Source organism: Buteo buteo, chromosome 12, assembly GCF_964188355.1.
Source record: "Buteo buteo chromosome 12, bButBut1.hap1.1, whole genome shotgun sequence".
NCBI lineage: Eukaryota > Metazoa > Chordata > Aves > Accipitriformes > Accipitridae > Buteo > Buteo buteo.
This window is the reverse complement of record NC_134182.1, coordinates 31340318-31358448: the sequence shown is the minus strand read 5'-3', so window position 1 is coordinate 31358448 and position 18131 is coordinate 31340318. Positions and strand designations below refer to the sequence as shown.

Genomic DNA, 18131 nt, shown 5'->3' with positions numbered 1-18131 from the left:
GGTCAACTACACTTCAGAGCCCTAAAAGCAAATTCAAGCATCTGCAGGTGACTGAAAGCTGCACATTTCTACCTCACACACTATCCTTCCTTAAACCATAGTCCCTTGCTTAGTAGTTGTAGTTTCATCAGTCTTGAATCAATTCTATGTTGGACAAAAGTTTAATAATACACCTTGGTATGTATTTATTATTCATTCTGTGAGTATTGTTAAACAACATGCTTAAAATTTCATGAGTTTCATTTCCAGTCTAGGTATTTAGAAATGCTATGCATATTCCTGTGCTACATTCTCTTCCCAGACGTCTGAAAAATGCCTAGTGTTGCTCTCGGTGAAGTCAATACTTTTCCCATTTACTTCAGCAAGAGCAAGACTTGATCCTAGCTCTATCTATAGTGTATAATATGCTTTGTACACTCAGTTTCCTTTATTTTCAGAACAAAAATTCAATTTCACACTGAGTAAGAAAGCCATTCTGTGGCTGCTTGGTTTCACATATGGCTAGTATCAGTTTCAGCAGTGATGTTGATACTTTTCAGTCACTACTCACTTCCTATCCCCTGTGTGTTCCACAGAAGTATGAACAAGAACTGTTCAAATTGGCTTTGCCTTGTTTGAGCGCAGTTGCAGGGGCCTTACCTCCAGACTATATGGAATCAAATTATGTCAATATGATGGAAAAACAGTCTTCAATGGATTCAGATGGGAACTTTAATCCTCAACCTGTTGATACATCAAAGTAAGGGATTATTTTGTTGCCACTAGTTTTTTTTATCACGAATGTGTAGAAGAGGGATGGAGTCTGTTGTTGGTTATTGTGTGAACTTAAGGCTTTTACTCTCTTCTGAATGCTTATCTTCTAGATAAAATGGAGAACTTAACTTTATATTTTTATTTTTTATTTATGTACTTATTTTAAATCATATAAAGCAATAAATATTCAGTTACGTAACTAATTTCCTGGTCAACCTAGAACATTTTTAATGCATTTTCAGCCTGAAGATAGAACTGTCCAGTTACCTTTGTATGTCTGCTGCAAACAAACCAGCATGATTTTAGGAGCAGAAAAAGTAGGCTAGTGTACGTCACCCCTGTCATTATTAACGCGTGCCAAGACACTAATTCCAGTGTGTGTGAATGACAGTGTACCTACAGAACATGATGGTGATGATGATCGTGCATTCATATCATCTCTTTTTACTATGAATAATGGGGAATTGGGCAGAAAGATCTTCATTGTCTCTAGGCAGTCAGGCTCTGCCCATGCTCTTTTAAGTACGTCAGCCAGACAAAACACATATCTAAATGGTATTTTTGTGCCCTGATTTTTGGCTACAGCCAGTGTCCCATTCTCCTTTGTATAGAATAGTCTTACAGCAGTGTGGTAATGCACTATATCTTGAAAAATACCTCTTGTAAGACATTTGCTTCAATTGCCTTTGTGAGCTTTCTGTCTGTATTAACATTCAGAACAGAATGCCGTCAGTAGATTGATATCTTTGTTACAGCATGCTTGTGTATGTATGTAGATCAAAATATGGTAGTAAAAGCCATAATCTAGACTGGAATATAGATATTACATCAGTGACAATTAAAATTCATTTGTCTAAGATTTATATAAGAATATAAAGATTTAACAAAACTTAGTAAGGATATTATACTATCATTTAACTAATTGAAGATGACTTTATCTGGTATCATCTCAGATGAAAATTGTAGGTAGCCAGAATTTATTTGAAAAACTCAGAAAATGTTACTTAACATTACCTAAATCATCAGTCACCTCACTGCCATAGGAATCAAGTTTTGTGATGATTCAAGACAAAGAAAGCACTGCTTTTATCAGTGTCACTTCTAACCTATCCTATATTCTTTTAACAAGCAAATCTTGCATTATTACTTACTAGTCCTAGACCTATTTATATGAAGCTATAGATAATATGACATTACTGTACTTGTCAATTTATTGCATTTCTGAAACTATTCAAAAGTATTATACCATTAGAAGAATTCCCCTTGAAATACATACTTCCAAATGATAAAAAAAAAAGAAAAGATGAGCATGCTGGATGAATGTTTTCTGACGTTTGTGTGTGGTTAGGCTCTTGTAAACTTACTCTGACATAACATTGTTTTACATTTCTGCTTTTTCCCACCCTATGACTGAAGATTAAAACCCAGACTCTTCTACTTTGCAGTAGATGGCACCGTAACACTTTTGCTGCCAAAATTCTTTGTCTTAGGAGGGAAGATACTGCTATTTCATAAGTGATCAAGAAGCAATTATTCCCTTCCATTTCTAGGAATGCAGATGCAGAAAAATACTGATATTTGATCAATTATTTTTGGAAGAGGATTCTGTCTGTAGTGCTTGTTTGACTAAGGATAGCTGCTTTTTCTTTACTGCTTAAGAAACCTTAACTTCTGCACTGTCTTGTACATCTCTTGAACGATCAGTGTATTTATTTGTTTTTTTTTATATTTGTAATAAGGATTTTAATATTTTTAAAATTCACTGGGGTGTTGGCAAAATAAAGCCTTGAGCATATAACTTCTGAGTTGCTGTAAGTTGTAGTGCTTCAATAATATAATAAAATTTATAGGAATATATAAAATAGATGATTTGTTTCAAAAAGGACTGTTAGCACACTTAGTTTATAATGGACATGTGCAATAAGTTACCACCATATTTCTGAAACTATGGGTCATAGTATGATATAATGGCTATTTTTCTCTTCACTTTCAGCATTACAATCCCTGAAAAACTAGAATATTTCATTAACAAATATGCAGAACACTCTCATGACAAATGGTCAATGGAAAAGGTAAAATCCATATCCCTGTTAAAGCAAAATCAGATTTTTTATTTGATTTTTTAATTTATTTTCTTTTTTATTTCATTTTAAACATATTTTACTCTGAATATTATTATTTTTCATAATGCTACAAGTTGTTACATAGGTAAGATATAAACCTATATTTTCTGAAATGCATTTGGAGGGAAAGTTCTGTAAGTGCACATGAGTGTTTCAAAATAGTGTTTCATCATTTCATTATTTTTATTGTTGACTTTTGAATAAATATACTTGCTAGTTGTTTAAGAGCTTTATGGACTTGAAATTTCAATTTTTTAACCAGAAAACCTCTTTAGGGTTTTTATTCCTTTGTGCAGTTTGTGTGTCCAGTACTAAAAATAGTTCCTCAACTGTAGCACAGTATTCTGCTCTATATAAATATTTAAAAGAAAAATATATTGAAATGTTAGCTTTGTGTAATCATTAATTTTCAAAAAGATGGCATGCTATATAATTAATTTCATTATGTGTAGATAATATAAATTTTGGTTGAGAAAATGTTGAGAAAATAGTAGAAAGGAAATTTTAAGAGAACAGCTCTGCAGAAGCATTGTTCAGTTCCTTTGTACCAATAAAAATAGGATTTTTCATAATTTTTTTGCTTTTCCCCATTTTTTTCCTCTCTTATTACTGTTTTCAGTTTGCCAATGGATGGACATATGGTGAAACGTATTCTGAATCTGCAAAAGTGCAACCATTAATGAAACAATATAAGTTACTATCTGAAAAGGTAAGGAATTTGTTCATTCTTGATCCAGGGTGATTGAAAGGGTGCTTCATTCACTGTGAAAATATCGGCTTGTGTTTACATCACTTTTTAAAAATTTATTTGGAGTATGTCACCTAATATGTGATTGTTGCTTTCCTCAAAATCTCAAAAAGAGATAGAAGAGTTTTATTGTACAATAAATAGGCCACTCAACCTATTTTCTCTCATGTCTGAATTTACATGGCATAACTTATGGTGAAACTGGAAGTGTCATGTGGCCAGTATATTTTTACAGTAAGGCCATACAGGAATGCCTACTCGCTTAGTGAAGACTTAGGTTTAGGCTTTGTCTGGTCTGCAACAGAGGGCCCTGAAGATGATTAGAAGGCTGGAGAACTTGATAAATGAAGCAAGGCTCACAGGACTGGGTTTGTTCAGCTTAAAGAAGAGAAAGCTGACAGGGATATAATCTCAGTTTCCCAGTACCTAAATGCTAGTTATAGAGAAGATGGATATATTCTCTTCACAGGAATGCAAACTGACAGGACAAGAGGCAATGGGTGTAAGTTGCTTCAGCAGAAATGCTTTCTGGAAATCCTTCTTATCTTGACAACTTAAAACATTGGAATAGGTTGTCCAGAGAAGTGGTGAGATCACCCACACTGCAAATATTCAAGCCATGACATGGCAAGCCTTAGATAACCTAATGTTGATAACCACTGATAGCCCAATTAGGTTAGCTTATCTGACCTCAACAGAACGTTGAGCCAGATGATGTCCAGAGGTCCATTACAACACGGACTTTTTTTATGATTCTATGATTATTTTTTTTTGTTTCATGTAGCAGACAAAAGACCATATTACTCCAGGTAATTACTGCTCCAACCTTTGAGTTCATATCTGAGCATGCCATTAACATGGTTGTCCTTGTGATCAGCAGCTTCTTGCAGGGCCAGAATTATTCTGCCCACTTCTAAAATGATAAATAAACTTGTTAATATCTTATATGATTTATTTGCTTCTTTGCAGTATCCCTGGGCCATAAGGCCTGATTTCAGTGCATTTCTTTGCATCTCAGTATAACCAGGCAAAAGCCCAATAGTTATTTTTTGCTCTGTACAGGTACATAATAAACAAGGCAATTATTGCATGTGCATTCTTCTAGGAGAAAGAAATTTATCGATGGCCAATCAAAGAATCCCTGAAAACTATGCTGGCATGGGGATGGCGAATTGAAAGAACACGGGAGGGAGATTCCATGGCACTGTATAATCGGACACGTCGCATATCTCAAACCAGTCAAGTGAGCCATTTTATTAAAAACTTTTTTTAAAATAGGACATGCTAAATCTGCTCTCCAATCTTTGATTTTACAAGTGGTGAAATAAGCCTGTAGCATAAAAATATGTGAAATCATTTTTTTACAAGCAATTGTACAACTCTGAAGATTGGTTTGGTTCTCTATTCGCTGAAGCTGGAACTTTCTTTCCCTTTTCCAAAGTAATATATTAATAAACATTTTCAAAAAAACTGTACAAAACTGAAATAGGAATGTATTTGTTCACTTGGTTTAAAGTTAAGTACATTATTTAAGAGAATTATTTACATCAAGAGGTGATTATGCATTAATAGTGAGTACTAATATGATTTTAGTCAGCTGTTTTTTGAATTTGGTGGCTATTGATGCCTTTAAGCATGTAAAGAAATAAAGGTATGTATATAAATTATTTTTATTTCTTTTTTTAAGGAAAATTAATACAAACATCAATGTTAATGCAGCATAAAGTTTACATCTATAGACAGCCAAAATTCTGAATTTTTGTTTTTCCTTTACAATAGCCCTCTCAAATCAAAATGCTGTTAAGGATAAAATGGGGAAATACTGACACTGTATTCTCTTAGAGCTCCATATACTTTGCAGTTAAACTGGGGAGGGGAGAAAATCTCTTTCTCATTCACCCAGACACACATAGAGCCAAACCAATGGGGGGAAATAAAATGGAGGGGTAAAAATCTTTCCCTCTTCTCTCCACTCAGCTCTGCACTATTTACATGTGTGAGTGGTGATACACCTGTGAAAAATGAGCAGTTGAACCTGCCACTCCACTCTATAGACACTAAAAAGTGTATATCAAGTGATTTGATTTAGCACTTGGGCTAAACTACACATTATAGTTTGCACACTCTGTCTTCCAAAATTCTTGACTTCCAAATGTACCAACTATTGGGTGTTTATAATACCAGCCCCAAAGACTATACTGACAGACATATTCGTATATCCTTTAAGCATAAGAAGCTCATTAGAATGAATAGCTTTACAGCTGAGATTCAAATTATATCAACGTACAAAAACAGCTTTTGTAGCTAAGTTACAGTCTTCCCTTACTGTAATGAAATTTTATAGCTTTTCTAGAAGAGTTTCTGAAGCCTAAAATATTTCTGTTTTTCAGAGTACACTATCATATTAATACTCATCCTGTGTTTAAAATGTGTTGTGCTGTCATCACACATATGCACAAAATCGCATTTTCCTGCATTTAGCTGAGAAATTTTAAGTATATTTAATCAGTATCTTCATGTTAAAGTAACAATGCTTGCATTGTTTGCTTTAGAAGACAATACTTTATCAGTATTTATTTACTGTGTACTGCATGTGCATCCTTTGTGCTATTCTCTCTTAAAAATACCTGCCTTTTGAAAGGAGACCTTTGAACTTCTAGGCCTTATACATGCTCATATACATGCATAAGAAAATAATATCAGACATAGAAACAAAATTCTGGACACTATTCTTTCTAAAAGATATACCTGTGAGGGACACGTATCTTTTACAGCAGAATCCATAGAGGAGAGCCCAACAATGCCCCTTTTCTAGCCACATTTCTTGCATCAGTGGCTTACCATCCAGGGAATCTCCACCATTGTTTATCCTTCTTCAAACATTTGTGTCAATGTAACAATGAACAAACCTGTGACAAATTTATGCAACAGGAAGAAAGAATGACAAAATGGTGATATTTTCTAAATGGGGAGGAGGGACTGAAGCAAAAAGGTACATATTTAGTACATTCTATTCCTACATGTAGGAATAGGGTTGAAAAGCCAAATTGAAAGTTTGATTTTTGCCTGAATTCACCTTAAACTAGATTGTCTGAAATTTAGCCTGCTGAGAAAAAAAATCTCTAGAAAATGCAGAGATTTAATCATAACTTTAGTACAGCATTATCCACAATGAGTTCAAGTCTTAAACGAGTTCAAGTGAAATTCGCATTTGAATGAGGGGGATTTGTGTCTGATGGCTGTCTGTCTTTGGGAACAAAATATGTAGACCTTTGCCTAAATCGCCCTTAATTTTACCACCCTTGATGTATTTTTAGTTGGGCTACATAAGATCCTTTTGCTCTCTAGAGATATACAAGTGGCTTTTTCCTGAAGTTCTTTCATTACTTTCAGTGTCTTGTTAATGGTAACTTCATATCAAATGCTTGTATAACTCCACTGTTTTGCACGTTTGTCATTCAGATCTCTGTAGATACAGCCCATGGTTACACTCCTCGAGCGATTGACATGAGCAATGTCACCCTCTCCAGAGACTTACATGTAAGTCAGAAAGACTTAATATGCCTAACCTGTTTTTACAATTTATTTTTTTCTTTTCTTCTAGTTTATTTTAAACAAATTTGGTGCCTTATGTTACTTTCTTTGATATGCTTTGATTTTGGTTTGGGATTGGTTTTTGTTTTTTTTTTCTTTTTCATCATTGCTCTTTTATCCTTTGTCGCTTTAAAAAACATGGTTCATGTTGAAAAGCTTCAAAGTTTATTTTAGTCCTGGATTGATTTTCCCAGCTCTCTTTGTGAACATCTGTCATTTTGAAGAGAATCCTGTTTAGAAGAGCTTGCATCATCAGCTTTTTTCTGTTTATCATTCATTTCTCCACTGTCTTCCCAAAACATTTTGTCATTGCTTTTTTTTCTAAACTGAAGAAATAAGAATCAGGACCCATTGTTACAACAAATATTATGAGAATAGAGAATGAAGAATTTGGGAGTAGGATTTTTGACAGATCTATCCGTGGATTGCTGGTATTTGGGACAATATTTTTTTAAGCAATAAACAAACAATGTTTCTGTCTTTAGAAAGTTTGGGGTTTTTTCATGGTGTTTGATGGAGTATGGTGCTAGTTTTTACAGTCTACTAATTTATTGTGAGTATGATTACAGTATTATGTAGACACACACTAGATATAGTTTTAAATTAGCATGAGTGTTTGTACCAGTCTAGTGATGGCAACATGGTGTTCAAAGCTGCCTGCAAAAAACTCCTGAAACACAGGATTAAGTTTGCCCATACTGAGCTCTGTCATAGTGCAGTGAAACAAGCAGCAGCAGTAAAGGAATTGGCTAACTGTACAGTATATACTATACTCTGCCTCTGATGAAATTCTCACACTGGATTTCACCTCCCTGATTCCTATCTTGTCATTTCCGGTTTTATATTTCTAGCCATTGTATATTGCTGACTAGCTTTACAATAACAAGAATTTGCTGCCAATTAACTATCGTACTTGCGTTAAAATGTTCAATAGATAGCTGATTATTCCAAAGAGTTAATAAAACTGATAATTGAATAACACTACTTCTATCATTACACTCTTATCTTAAAATTATGCAACAGCTTTATTATAATTACATCATTTAACATTTGTTTAGACTCAGCATAGTCAAAAGACTGTGCGGACTTTAATACTCAGGAAACAACTCTTGATGTGAAATAGTATTATGATGCAGTAAACCAAACCCAGACAAAAGTAACCATCCTGTCACAAACCACAAAAGAAATGGCATTAGAACTTCTATTACTCCCTTGTTTACTCTTTTATGCTATACCCTCGAACATTTGTCATTAATTTTTTTTTGCTCTGTAGCCCTCAGCGATAAAGCAGAGCTGGTTGGCTTTATGATCCATTTGTCCTTAATTATGAAGAGAGGTCTTCTTTGAAACCAGCTTCAAAATCTGTTATGTAAAAGCTAAGCAAATTTAATTAAAATACAATTTCAGGTATTAATTGTCCTGATACTGTCGTTCAGGAAATATCCAAACATGTTAGATATTAATGAGATCTGAGCTTTAAAAATGAACTGTATGTAATTTTGAACTTTTTTTTACTGTTTAGTATCTTTAAAGTTGGAGTTCAGGGTTAGATTCCTCAATCTTGTTTTAAATTACTGGGAAAAGTTAGCTGGTTTGAACAAAGTTGTTGGTTTGATTTGTTTTTTAACTAGTACGTAAGAATTGGTGCTATTTAATGTTTACATCATCCTGTGCATATACTGTGCTAGCAGGGATCATGACCGTGTCTAAAACTGTCAGTCTGGGAAATACTTCACATTTTGGTCTTGAGTGGTCACATCTTGGTTCCATGAGTAGCTAGGTCTTGCTTTGAGATCATCTTCATAGCACCCTGCTTTCCAAGGAAAGAAAACCCAGACTACACTATGTTCTTCCAAGGTCCTAATCTTGATTATCAAAACACCAGGACCAGAGTGTGCATGATAGAAGGCATCTACCATACAGGAGAGATACGTGTAATAATGTATCCACTGGAGAAAAGTTTATGAAACAAATTGTCTTATAGACAAACAAGATCTGGCTGACAAGTTTCAAGTTGTTATCTGAATTCATGAGTATTTTCCCAAATAAAGAAGTTGATATTCAGAAATACTGGTTACTCAAAACCCTTATTGAAGATGAGAGGAATATTTCTGTAGGTCCATGAAAGAAGTAAAAAGTGAAATCTACAGAAAATTCCACCACTGCATACAACTAGAGTGTATACAATCAGGAGGACAGGAGAGGTGGGTTTAAAAAGTTATTTCATGTTGAAAAAGTAGTTCCTACTAGTTAGAGACTGGAGAGCTTGTCTGTGTTTTGCTTAGTTTGGGGTCTAGCTTCTAGTTTACCAGTCTGAAAGAGTTTGTTTCACAGGAAGAATTTACTTATCTATTGTGCACACTGGAGGAGAATTTCATGCTGAATAAAAAACTGTGGCTGCATCTATGGAGTCCCTGGTAAAATGGTTGGTGCTTTTGACAGTGTGCTCATACAAATGAGTATCCACCTCGACCAGGCTGTATCTATGGGTTTATAGTCAGTCTGCCACAGCCAGCAGGAACAATCTTAATTTAGTCCTCCAGCTTGCTGGTTTTGTTTCCCTTACCACAGCCTTCAGGGGGTTCTTGCTGGCATTGTTTTGAGAATCAAGTCCCTGTCTGACACCCCAGTACTCTTTCTAGACTACTCCTCTTTGTGATTCCTCCTTTTTCATATTAACAGTTTTCTCTTCAGCTCTAGGTTCCTAATTCCTATACGTATACCCATACTACCCAAATTCTGTATTATAATTTTTCAATAAAAACTCTTGTTTTCAGTGAACGATTACAGTGTGATTGTATTGAACCTCCCAGAGAACAAAACTTGTTATTTTATATCAACCAGAAAATTGTCCTTCTTGGGGGTTAACTGTTGCAACACATATCACTAAGTTCTCTATTTTCCTAAGGCTATGGCCGAGATGATGGCTGAAAACTACCATAACATATGGGCAAAGAAAAAGAAAATGGAGCTTGAAGCAAAAGGTAATATTAACTATAAGTATTTACAGTATTTTAAGATCTCTATGATTAGCTTAGGTCATGTATTTGAGAAAACAGATTGGGAAAAAAAAAGGAACAGCAAATTTAAAGTGACAAAGAAGAAACAACAAAGTATCTAATCTTAATTAAATATTTTGTGATTTTTGTGCCTGGAAGTTTTTTGATAGTACTGAGTGTACCAATTAAAATATATCAAAGGAGGAGAAGTCAAAGCTTGTAAATATATTAACGCTACATTAATACATTTCCTTCTAGCATTAATCGTTCAGACTATTGCCCAGTGGGCTCTGATTTCATTTGAATTACTTCTTTTTTTGCAAGTAGATCTGAAAGGGTGTTTACTAAGAACTGTACATATGATATATTGAATTGACAAGTGGATAAACTGTCCTGGTTTCAGCTGGGATAGAGTTAACTGTCTTCCTAGTAGCTGGTACAGTGCTGTGTTTTGAGTTCAGTATGAGAAGAATGTTGATAACACACTGATGTTTTCAGTTGTTGCCAAGTAGTGTCTAGACTAAAGTCAAGGATTTTCAGCTTCTCATGCCCAGCCAGTGAGAAAGCTGGAGGGGCACAAGAAGTTGGCACAGGACACAGCCAGGGCCTGACCCAAAGTGGCCAACAGGGTATTCCATACCATGGGACGTCCCATCTAGTTTAGGAACTGGGGGGAGTGGGGGCAGGGAATCGCCGCTCGGGGACTAACTGGGCATCGGTCGGCGGGTGGTGAGCAATTGCACTGCGCATCATTTGTACATTCCAATCCTTTTATTATTGCTGTTGTCATTTTATTAGTGTTATCATTATCATTATTAGTTTCTTCTTTTCTGTTCTATTAAGCTGTTCTTATCTCAACCCATGAGTTTTACTTCTTTTCCCGATTTTCTCCCCCATCCCACTGGATGGGGGGGGAGTGAGTGAGCGGCTGCGTGGTGCTTAGTTGCTGGCTGGGGTTAAACCACGACATAAACCTAGAGCAGATTCTTGATTCCACATAAAAATTGCATGTGCTCCATCGTCTCTGCTTACTTAAATGACAAATTTAGTCATATATTGTGTAATATACTGTTTTTCCTCCCTGTTAAAATAAATCCTTTATTTGCATTAAAGCTAAATTTTTTTTCTGCAGATAACATTATTTTTGCATAAGGAGGAAACAATATTTGGAGAAACCACAAGTTCTCATTTGCAAATGACTGAAGCTAGGGTTTTTTCTTATCTGAAGGTGTCAAGTCTAATTGTATGCACCAAACCTGGCCCTTTTTTTTTTTTTTTTTTTCCATTGTATGCTTGCCTTTTTTATTATCTCTCAGCTTCCAGCAAAAGTACAGTAGCTAAGGTTTTGTGAAAAATTAAAGTTCCACCCGGAAGTGCCTTTGATAAATCACTATGAATTTCTATGCCTTTAATTATATTTCCCCTTAATACAGGTTTTATTTTAATTTTTATAGCCTTTTTTTAAACTTTCTTCAGGATAAGTAGCCACAGGATGGGCTAAGTCTGGGAAATTGTAGGCTACAGGAAGACTAGATATTTAAATGGCTCAACTGTATTTGGCAGCTTTGAAAGCAGATTTTTGCCTCTGAGCAGCAGTTCAATGATAACACTGTATAGTATTTGTAGTGTTGTGCAAAGGAGCATAGTACTGAGAAGGCTAGAGGAGGCGATAGTCAATGAAGGAGAGGCTTCTAATGGAGAGTTTCTTTGTGTGAAAAGTACAGGTATTTGTCAGCTGAGCAAAACCTGCTCAGAATGTAGGGTTTTTCCTCCAGTATACATGTATGGTAGTCTTGAAATACTTTTTTATACATGTGTCAAGAACAGGACATTAAGGCAGACTTCAGATGCAGAATACTCCTATTTTTCATTTAAGGCTTTTCACTTACACAAGTATGTTAGCCCCCTGAAAATCGCCAGTGTCATTCCCCTTCATTGAACACTTTTCATATATTAATTGTAATTGAATAATCTATTATAGTCATAATGATTTCCATAGATAGGGCATGTATGCTTACTATGCTTATATACATTTTTGCATGTCTGTCTTCAGCTGTAATAAGGTGGAATTAGATCACATTTGTGATAATAGAATAAAACCCGATCATCCCAATGTTAAAGGCTGTACTTCCTAAAAAAACCTAAACCAGACAAAAAATACCCCATCAGACTTGCCTACTAGTTTACCATTTTGCATGTACTTAAATAGATGGAAAATTTTAGAATATGTGGCTTACAAAATCACCTAAGGATATGTCTCCAATATTTTCTGGAGGGAGTTTGTTCCTTTTTTTTTAATATTATTACTGGAGACTTGCTGTAGTATTTTTTCTGAGATAAGTCTGATCATTACCCTTACAATTTCCTGGGGTTTTGTAGCAATTATCATAGGAATTTATTGTGTTCTGCTATATGATGGTGATTTTATCAGGTGAAATCCTAAGAATGTTGCTTTTTATGCATATATTTATATTAATAAGTGCAACTTTATTTTTCTGCCAAATTAACTACCTGCATTCAGACAGGTATCAATACATCAGTTACTTGTAAGCAATGCAAATGCAGTTTATTCTGTTTACCTCTCTGTTTTGGCAGCATTCTTTTGATCAGATTGGACAGTTTTCTGAACCACATTTTAATAATGTACTCTAATTTTCTGTCTTTAATTTATTACTGTAAAGTAGAACTGTATCACTTTAATACATTTTTAGATACGCGTATATCTTGCTAAACTCCACGAACCCTTTTTGCTGTCATCAGAATGTTTAAAAGCAGGACTCTGTTTGTATAAGTTTATATATTTTTTATATCTTGGTTGTCTTATGAAATGATGTTATTTATTGAAATACTTTCAGTTGCATTAAATGAAATCGTAATTATAATACACGTTCGTAACATTTAAGCACTTTTTTCTTCTTTAAGAGTTTTTGCTTTAGGTTCAACATATTTACCGTGTACTTGCAGCAGTTGTGGCTGCAAACATAATTCTGACACCACCATCTAAAGTTTCTATCTGAGTATTTTTTAGGTTTGCATAAAGAAACAGAAAAGTGCATTTATTTTTTTTATTTACTAGATTTTACTGTAATGTACTATGTATTATTATGATGGTGCTTTTACCTGTTGGGATTTACCATGTCAACAGATAACTCTAACTGCTTTTTAATTCTCTTGATGTTCCATAGTAGGAGGAGGCAACCATCCTCTTCTTGTTCCTTATGATACACTCACAGCCAAAGAAAAAGCCAAGGACAGAGAAAAAGCACAGGATATTCTGAAATTTCTACAGATTAATGGATATGTTGTCTCCAGGTAATTTTCTGTTCACTATTAGTGTCACAGAAGGTTTTTAATACTCCTCAGTAGCCTCTATTATTATTGTTGTTGTTGTTGTTATTATTATTATTATTAAAAGAAAAATTTATGGTTATTTTTAGGTTTTAGTACCTGGGAGTAAGGACAAGCTCCTTCATATAAAACATTGTTAGGAAGAAATGGATTACGGAGTTAGTAGCAGGGTTTTTGGAATGCACAAGCAGAGTTCTCCAGAATGTCTGTGTGTCTTCTGCCTCTCCTCTCAATTTGTAGTGTTATTAAAATATTTTAAAAGTGAAAAGTGATGATTTTAATTTTTTTTAACTATCCACAGTGTAAATGTAATAATAGTGAATAAATGTAGTAATCAACAGAACTTTCTTAATTCAGTACATATACATGCTGTGCTCTGCAGAATAACATGCATAGTTTCTTTTGGTTTTAATATGACATATTTACCTGCTAAATGCAGCGTGGATAAAATTTTAATTAAATTGGAGGCTCGTCTGCCTCATCAGCATGGCTTAGGAAATGTGAGTCACTAGGAAAGGCTGAAAGCATATCTGAGATTTGTAGGACTTGAATGTTAGTAAGTGAATGAAACAGTCACAGAGATGGATTTAACTAATCATTGTGAATTAATTAGCCTAGCACGTCTACTTAAAATCTGCCTACTTCCTTTCTTTTATATCACATATGAAATCCAGTCCATTTATAAAGTCCCACAGCTAATCTAATAATTCTAGGTAAAATCTTTAAGGATAGCTGGAGTAATTCAATTTACTTCCCTTCAGTGGAGTAGGATGTGCAAAGAAGGATGTCAGTCAGCAAAGGTTTCTTTTCTAATCCCCTGTCAAAATGACAAAAGACACCTCAGCTGTATTCAAGGTTAAATGTTCCTTTTTGACTAATCCTTTCTATTTCTGTCTAACTTAAACACAAGCGAGAAGTGGCTTTTGGTTTTCAGAGGAGTAGAAGGCTAAGAGGGATGGTAAAATAATTATTAACTTGGACACACCCATCATCTAGTAAATAGTTCCTGCCACATCTACATCCAACTGTGCTAGTCAAATGCAGGTCTTTCTATCAAGTTAAACTCAATGTACCTGCTGCTCCTGTGACCACTGCACTGTCCAACAAACAACCATCTGATTCATGGTTTTCTTTGGTCTGCTTACCACTTGACTTTCTGCCACATGTGCTTTGCACACATTTCTTTCCAGTCTTTTATTTGACAGTGACCATTCTGGTCTAGTGCACCCTCAGGCAGGCCGGGCGCAGGGAAGATACAAACACTTGCCCCCAGCCAAAACCAGCACCCATGGTCCCACTCCAGCTGCTGGCGCTGAGCCCCTCACTCACCTTACTGACACTGCCTCCCCACATTAGCTGGTTTTTGGGACACACAGCATTGCCGCCCCAGTGGCTGGCAACTGGGACACCCACTTGCTACAGTTGCAGACACCAGAGACGAGGGCTGCCTTACCCTGCTGCCACTGCCTGACTCCAATTGCTAGCACCAAATCCACTCATGCCAGTCCCCTGCAGTAGCTGGCACTCTGGGCTCAAAGTCTGTAGGACCCATAGAGACGTTCCCAAAAGCTATGGCCTCTCCAACTACTGATGCTGAGCCCCTCATTCACTCCTGTTGCTGGCACCACAGGCCTGGGGGCACCTACACCCCAAGCTGACTCCAGTTGCTGGCCCAGTATCCACTCACACTGGTTTTGCCAGTAGCTGGCACTTATTCCTCGCAGCACACACATACACATGGGATAGTGAGTGAGATTAAACAAAGAGATAGTTAAGAAAGTATTTCGTAAGAAGATAGGACAGACTCTAGTGGTGAGGAGCAGGGCTCAGTCAGACAATTGAATTGACAGATGAGGGTTTACATGTGACTGCCCTTTTTATACCCCTTTTTGTCTTTTCTCCCCTTTGCTCTTCTTTGATCCTCTTTCCCTGCACATTCCATCAGTAGTTCGTGTACTGCCACTGACCTGCCTTGAACATTCCAAATCCTCATGTTCTTCATGTCCCCTCCTCTTAGGAGTTGCAAAATCCAGGTGGCCCTCTCCAAAGCTGTGCCTGAAGTTTCTTAATGACCCATTAATTAGTAACTGGAGACTTTTTGTCTCCAGCATTGTCCCTTTTGTCTCCAGCATTGTCCCTTTTATCCCTTGTCTACCAGGTTAGTGTTTCTATGTGTTCTTGTTTATGGCTTCCCTATTATAACCCTTTTGCATTGAGAAGGTCCTTGATCAGATAATCTTAATGAAGCAGACACTATTGTACCCTTACAAGTGCCAGCTGACAAACCTATTTTAGTTCCAGAATCTCTTTTTCTGGAACTGAACCCTACCATCAGCAATGTTCTAATTTAAAGCAGAAAAATGCACTACACAGGCAGTTACATTGAGTAGGTATACTTTTTTAACTTGTGAAATAACTGAGTACTAATGTGCTTGGTGCCTCTGTCAGTGGGGTGACTGACTGTGTTGCTGGTTAAGCGTAGCTTCCTCATGTGCCTGATCCTGCAGAATCAAGGCTTATGTCATTGGCAACTTGTTGCTAGCGGACATCAGCCCACATCATGGAACCACTCTCTGCAGATTCATACTTGTTGAAAGAAGACACTTTTTTCATATCAGACTAGTAACTATGATGGAACATACTGGAAAAGATAAACTGCAATTCCATCACTTTGTTTTGTTTTTCCCCTGATTTTTCACAAATGCTACATAGCTTTTCAAAGTTCTTCCATCACAAACAGACTTTCAGGGAAAAGTCATGATGAGGGAGATGAGATTTACTTCTGGTTTGATTGTTTAAATCAAAGTACTTTGGCAGTTTCAAAACTTTCTCACCCAAGAGTCAATCCCTGGAGGCAAATATAAGACAGTAATGCCTTACAGGTAAGGGAAAGAAATTAACACAGTACTGGATTAATCTGATTGACTGGTCTCATTTTTCTGTAACCTTCTGTTTGGGAAATCTGAGTTGTATCTTAACAAATTGCTCAAAACCTAAATAAGCATAAGAGTACTGTTTACTTCAAACACAGAACAATTCTTATGTTAATAAGCAGTTAATCATTACTAGAGAAAATGGCATCAGAATACATGGAGAGGTAAGACCGCTGCAAGTCCTTCTGCATGTGTGAAAATTGACTTGCTTCTTTTTACAGAGGACTTAAGGACCTGGAATTGGACACGCCTTCCATTGAGAAACGCTTTGCCTACAGTTTCCTTCAGCAACTTATAAGATATGTCGATGAAGCCCATCAGTACATTCTGGAGTTTGGTATAGTACTCCTTGTGCATTTTCTTAAGAGTTATTAACTAAGATGTTTGATATTATAAGAACAACTAGAAAATGTCAAAAAAATGACACATTCTTGGACTAGGAGTTTTCCCTCTAGTTTCCTATAGTTGAAGATAATGATGAATTGTAGAAAATTATGTAGTTTCCATGTTCATTCCAGTTTCCCATTTTTGTTTATCAGATGAAAACTGTTCAGCCAAAATTTATAATGGCTTTCATTCTTTGAAAAAGAAAACTAGCTGCTTCCTTGTATTTATGCGCAAATTGATAATCTCTCACATGTGTACATTAATATTTACTATTCACAGGTAATCCCTTTTTCACTGAGCAAATTAAACCGGTCATTTGTACCATTCTGAAATTTTCTCTGGAGGAGGGAGTAGAGAAACCTCTTTAAAAAACTCCCACAACAGGAATGTTCTTTCACAAACACCCAGCACGTGCTTTGTCAACAGTGTTATGAACAAAAGGATTTAACTTGTTCCGCTTTTGTTAAAGATAAAAAAAATAAAAGTTTGGTAACCCAATTCAGCTTCTTACATGAGCAAGAAAAGCCAAAAAACCTGGCCAGATGCAGCTTCTGTGTGACCATGGGAGTTGCAAGGCCACGTAACATATACCGTGCCTCATTTCTAGGCACAGGTGCTGTAATTGACCGTATTAACGGCAGGAACAGCAGGGAGTTTGAATAAATCAATGCTCATCCAAAAGCCTATCTAGTTTTAAAGTAGAAATTATAAAATTTATGAATTATTTTATGCTGTGGTTACTTACAGTAGCAAGAGCCTGGCCTTGATAACTCATTGGGTTACTTCTGCTAATGCCTGATTATCATGGCTTCATTCTACTTAATTATATAGATTTGGCATAACTGCAAGAATTATAATGAATAAATACTGAAACACTAGAAACACTGGTGGAACAAATACCATTCATGTCCCTCAATGGATTAGTGAAAAGAAGATAATAAATAAAGGATAAATAGTCCAGGAGCTGTACCAGATTATGTCTGTAAAGAGTATTTGATTTTTATAGTAATGGGGGAAGTGAAGCAGTTTTAATTTCAGTTGGGTAGTTCTAACCATTAATTTTGTTCTTCAGACAAAGTCCATGAATAAGTAGTAAAAATTTGGTAATTCTGTTTCTCCTGGGAACAACTGGAGAAAGGTGTTCCATTAGAATCTGAGTTCAGGCTTCCAAATCATCACTGATAACTGAAAAATACAAACATAGGACCAGATTTTCATCTCACGAAAATATCCATATCTCTTTGGA

The 18131-nt window shown here is 35.8% G+C and overlaps 1 protein-coding gene across 6 annotated transcripts in view; it reads left to right on the top strand.

Moving 5' to 3' along the window:
* RYR2 (ryanodine receptor 2) overlaps positions 1-18131 on the top strand; it is a 455131-nt gene that overhangs the window by 324062 nt on the left and 112938 nt on the right. For 4 of the 6 annotated variants that reach the window (XM_075043203.1, XM_075043202.1, XM_075043200.1 and 1 more), the window contains 8 exons: positions 576-739; positions 2747-2825; positions 3496-3585; positions 4730-4867; positions 7087-7164; positions 10127-10202; positions 13403-13529; positions 16720-16835. In XM_075043203.1, coding sequence (XP_074899304.1) covers positions 576-739; positions 2747-2825; positions 3496-3585; positions 4730-4867; positions 7087-7164; positions 10127-10202; positions 13403-13529; positions 16720-16835 — 868 coding nt within the window. The remainder of the gene's footprint in view (positions 1-575; positions 740-2746; positions 2826-3495; positions 3586-4729; positions 4868-7086; positions 7165-10126; positions 10203-13402; positions 13530-16719; positions 16836-18131) is intronic. The other 2 variants (XM_075043205.1, XM_075043201.1) reach the window with 1 other exon arrangement.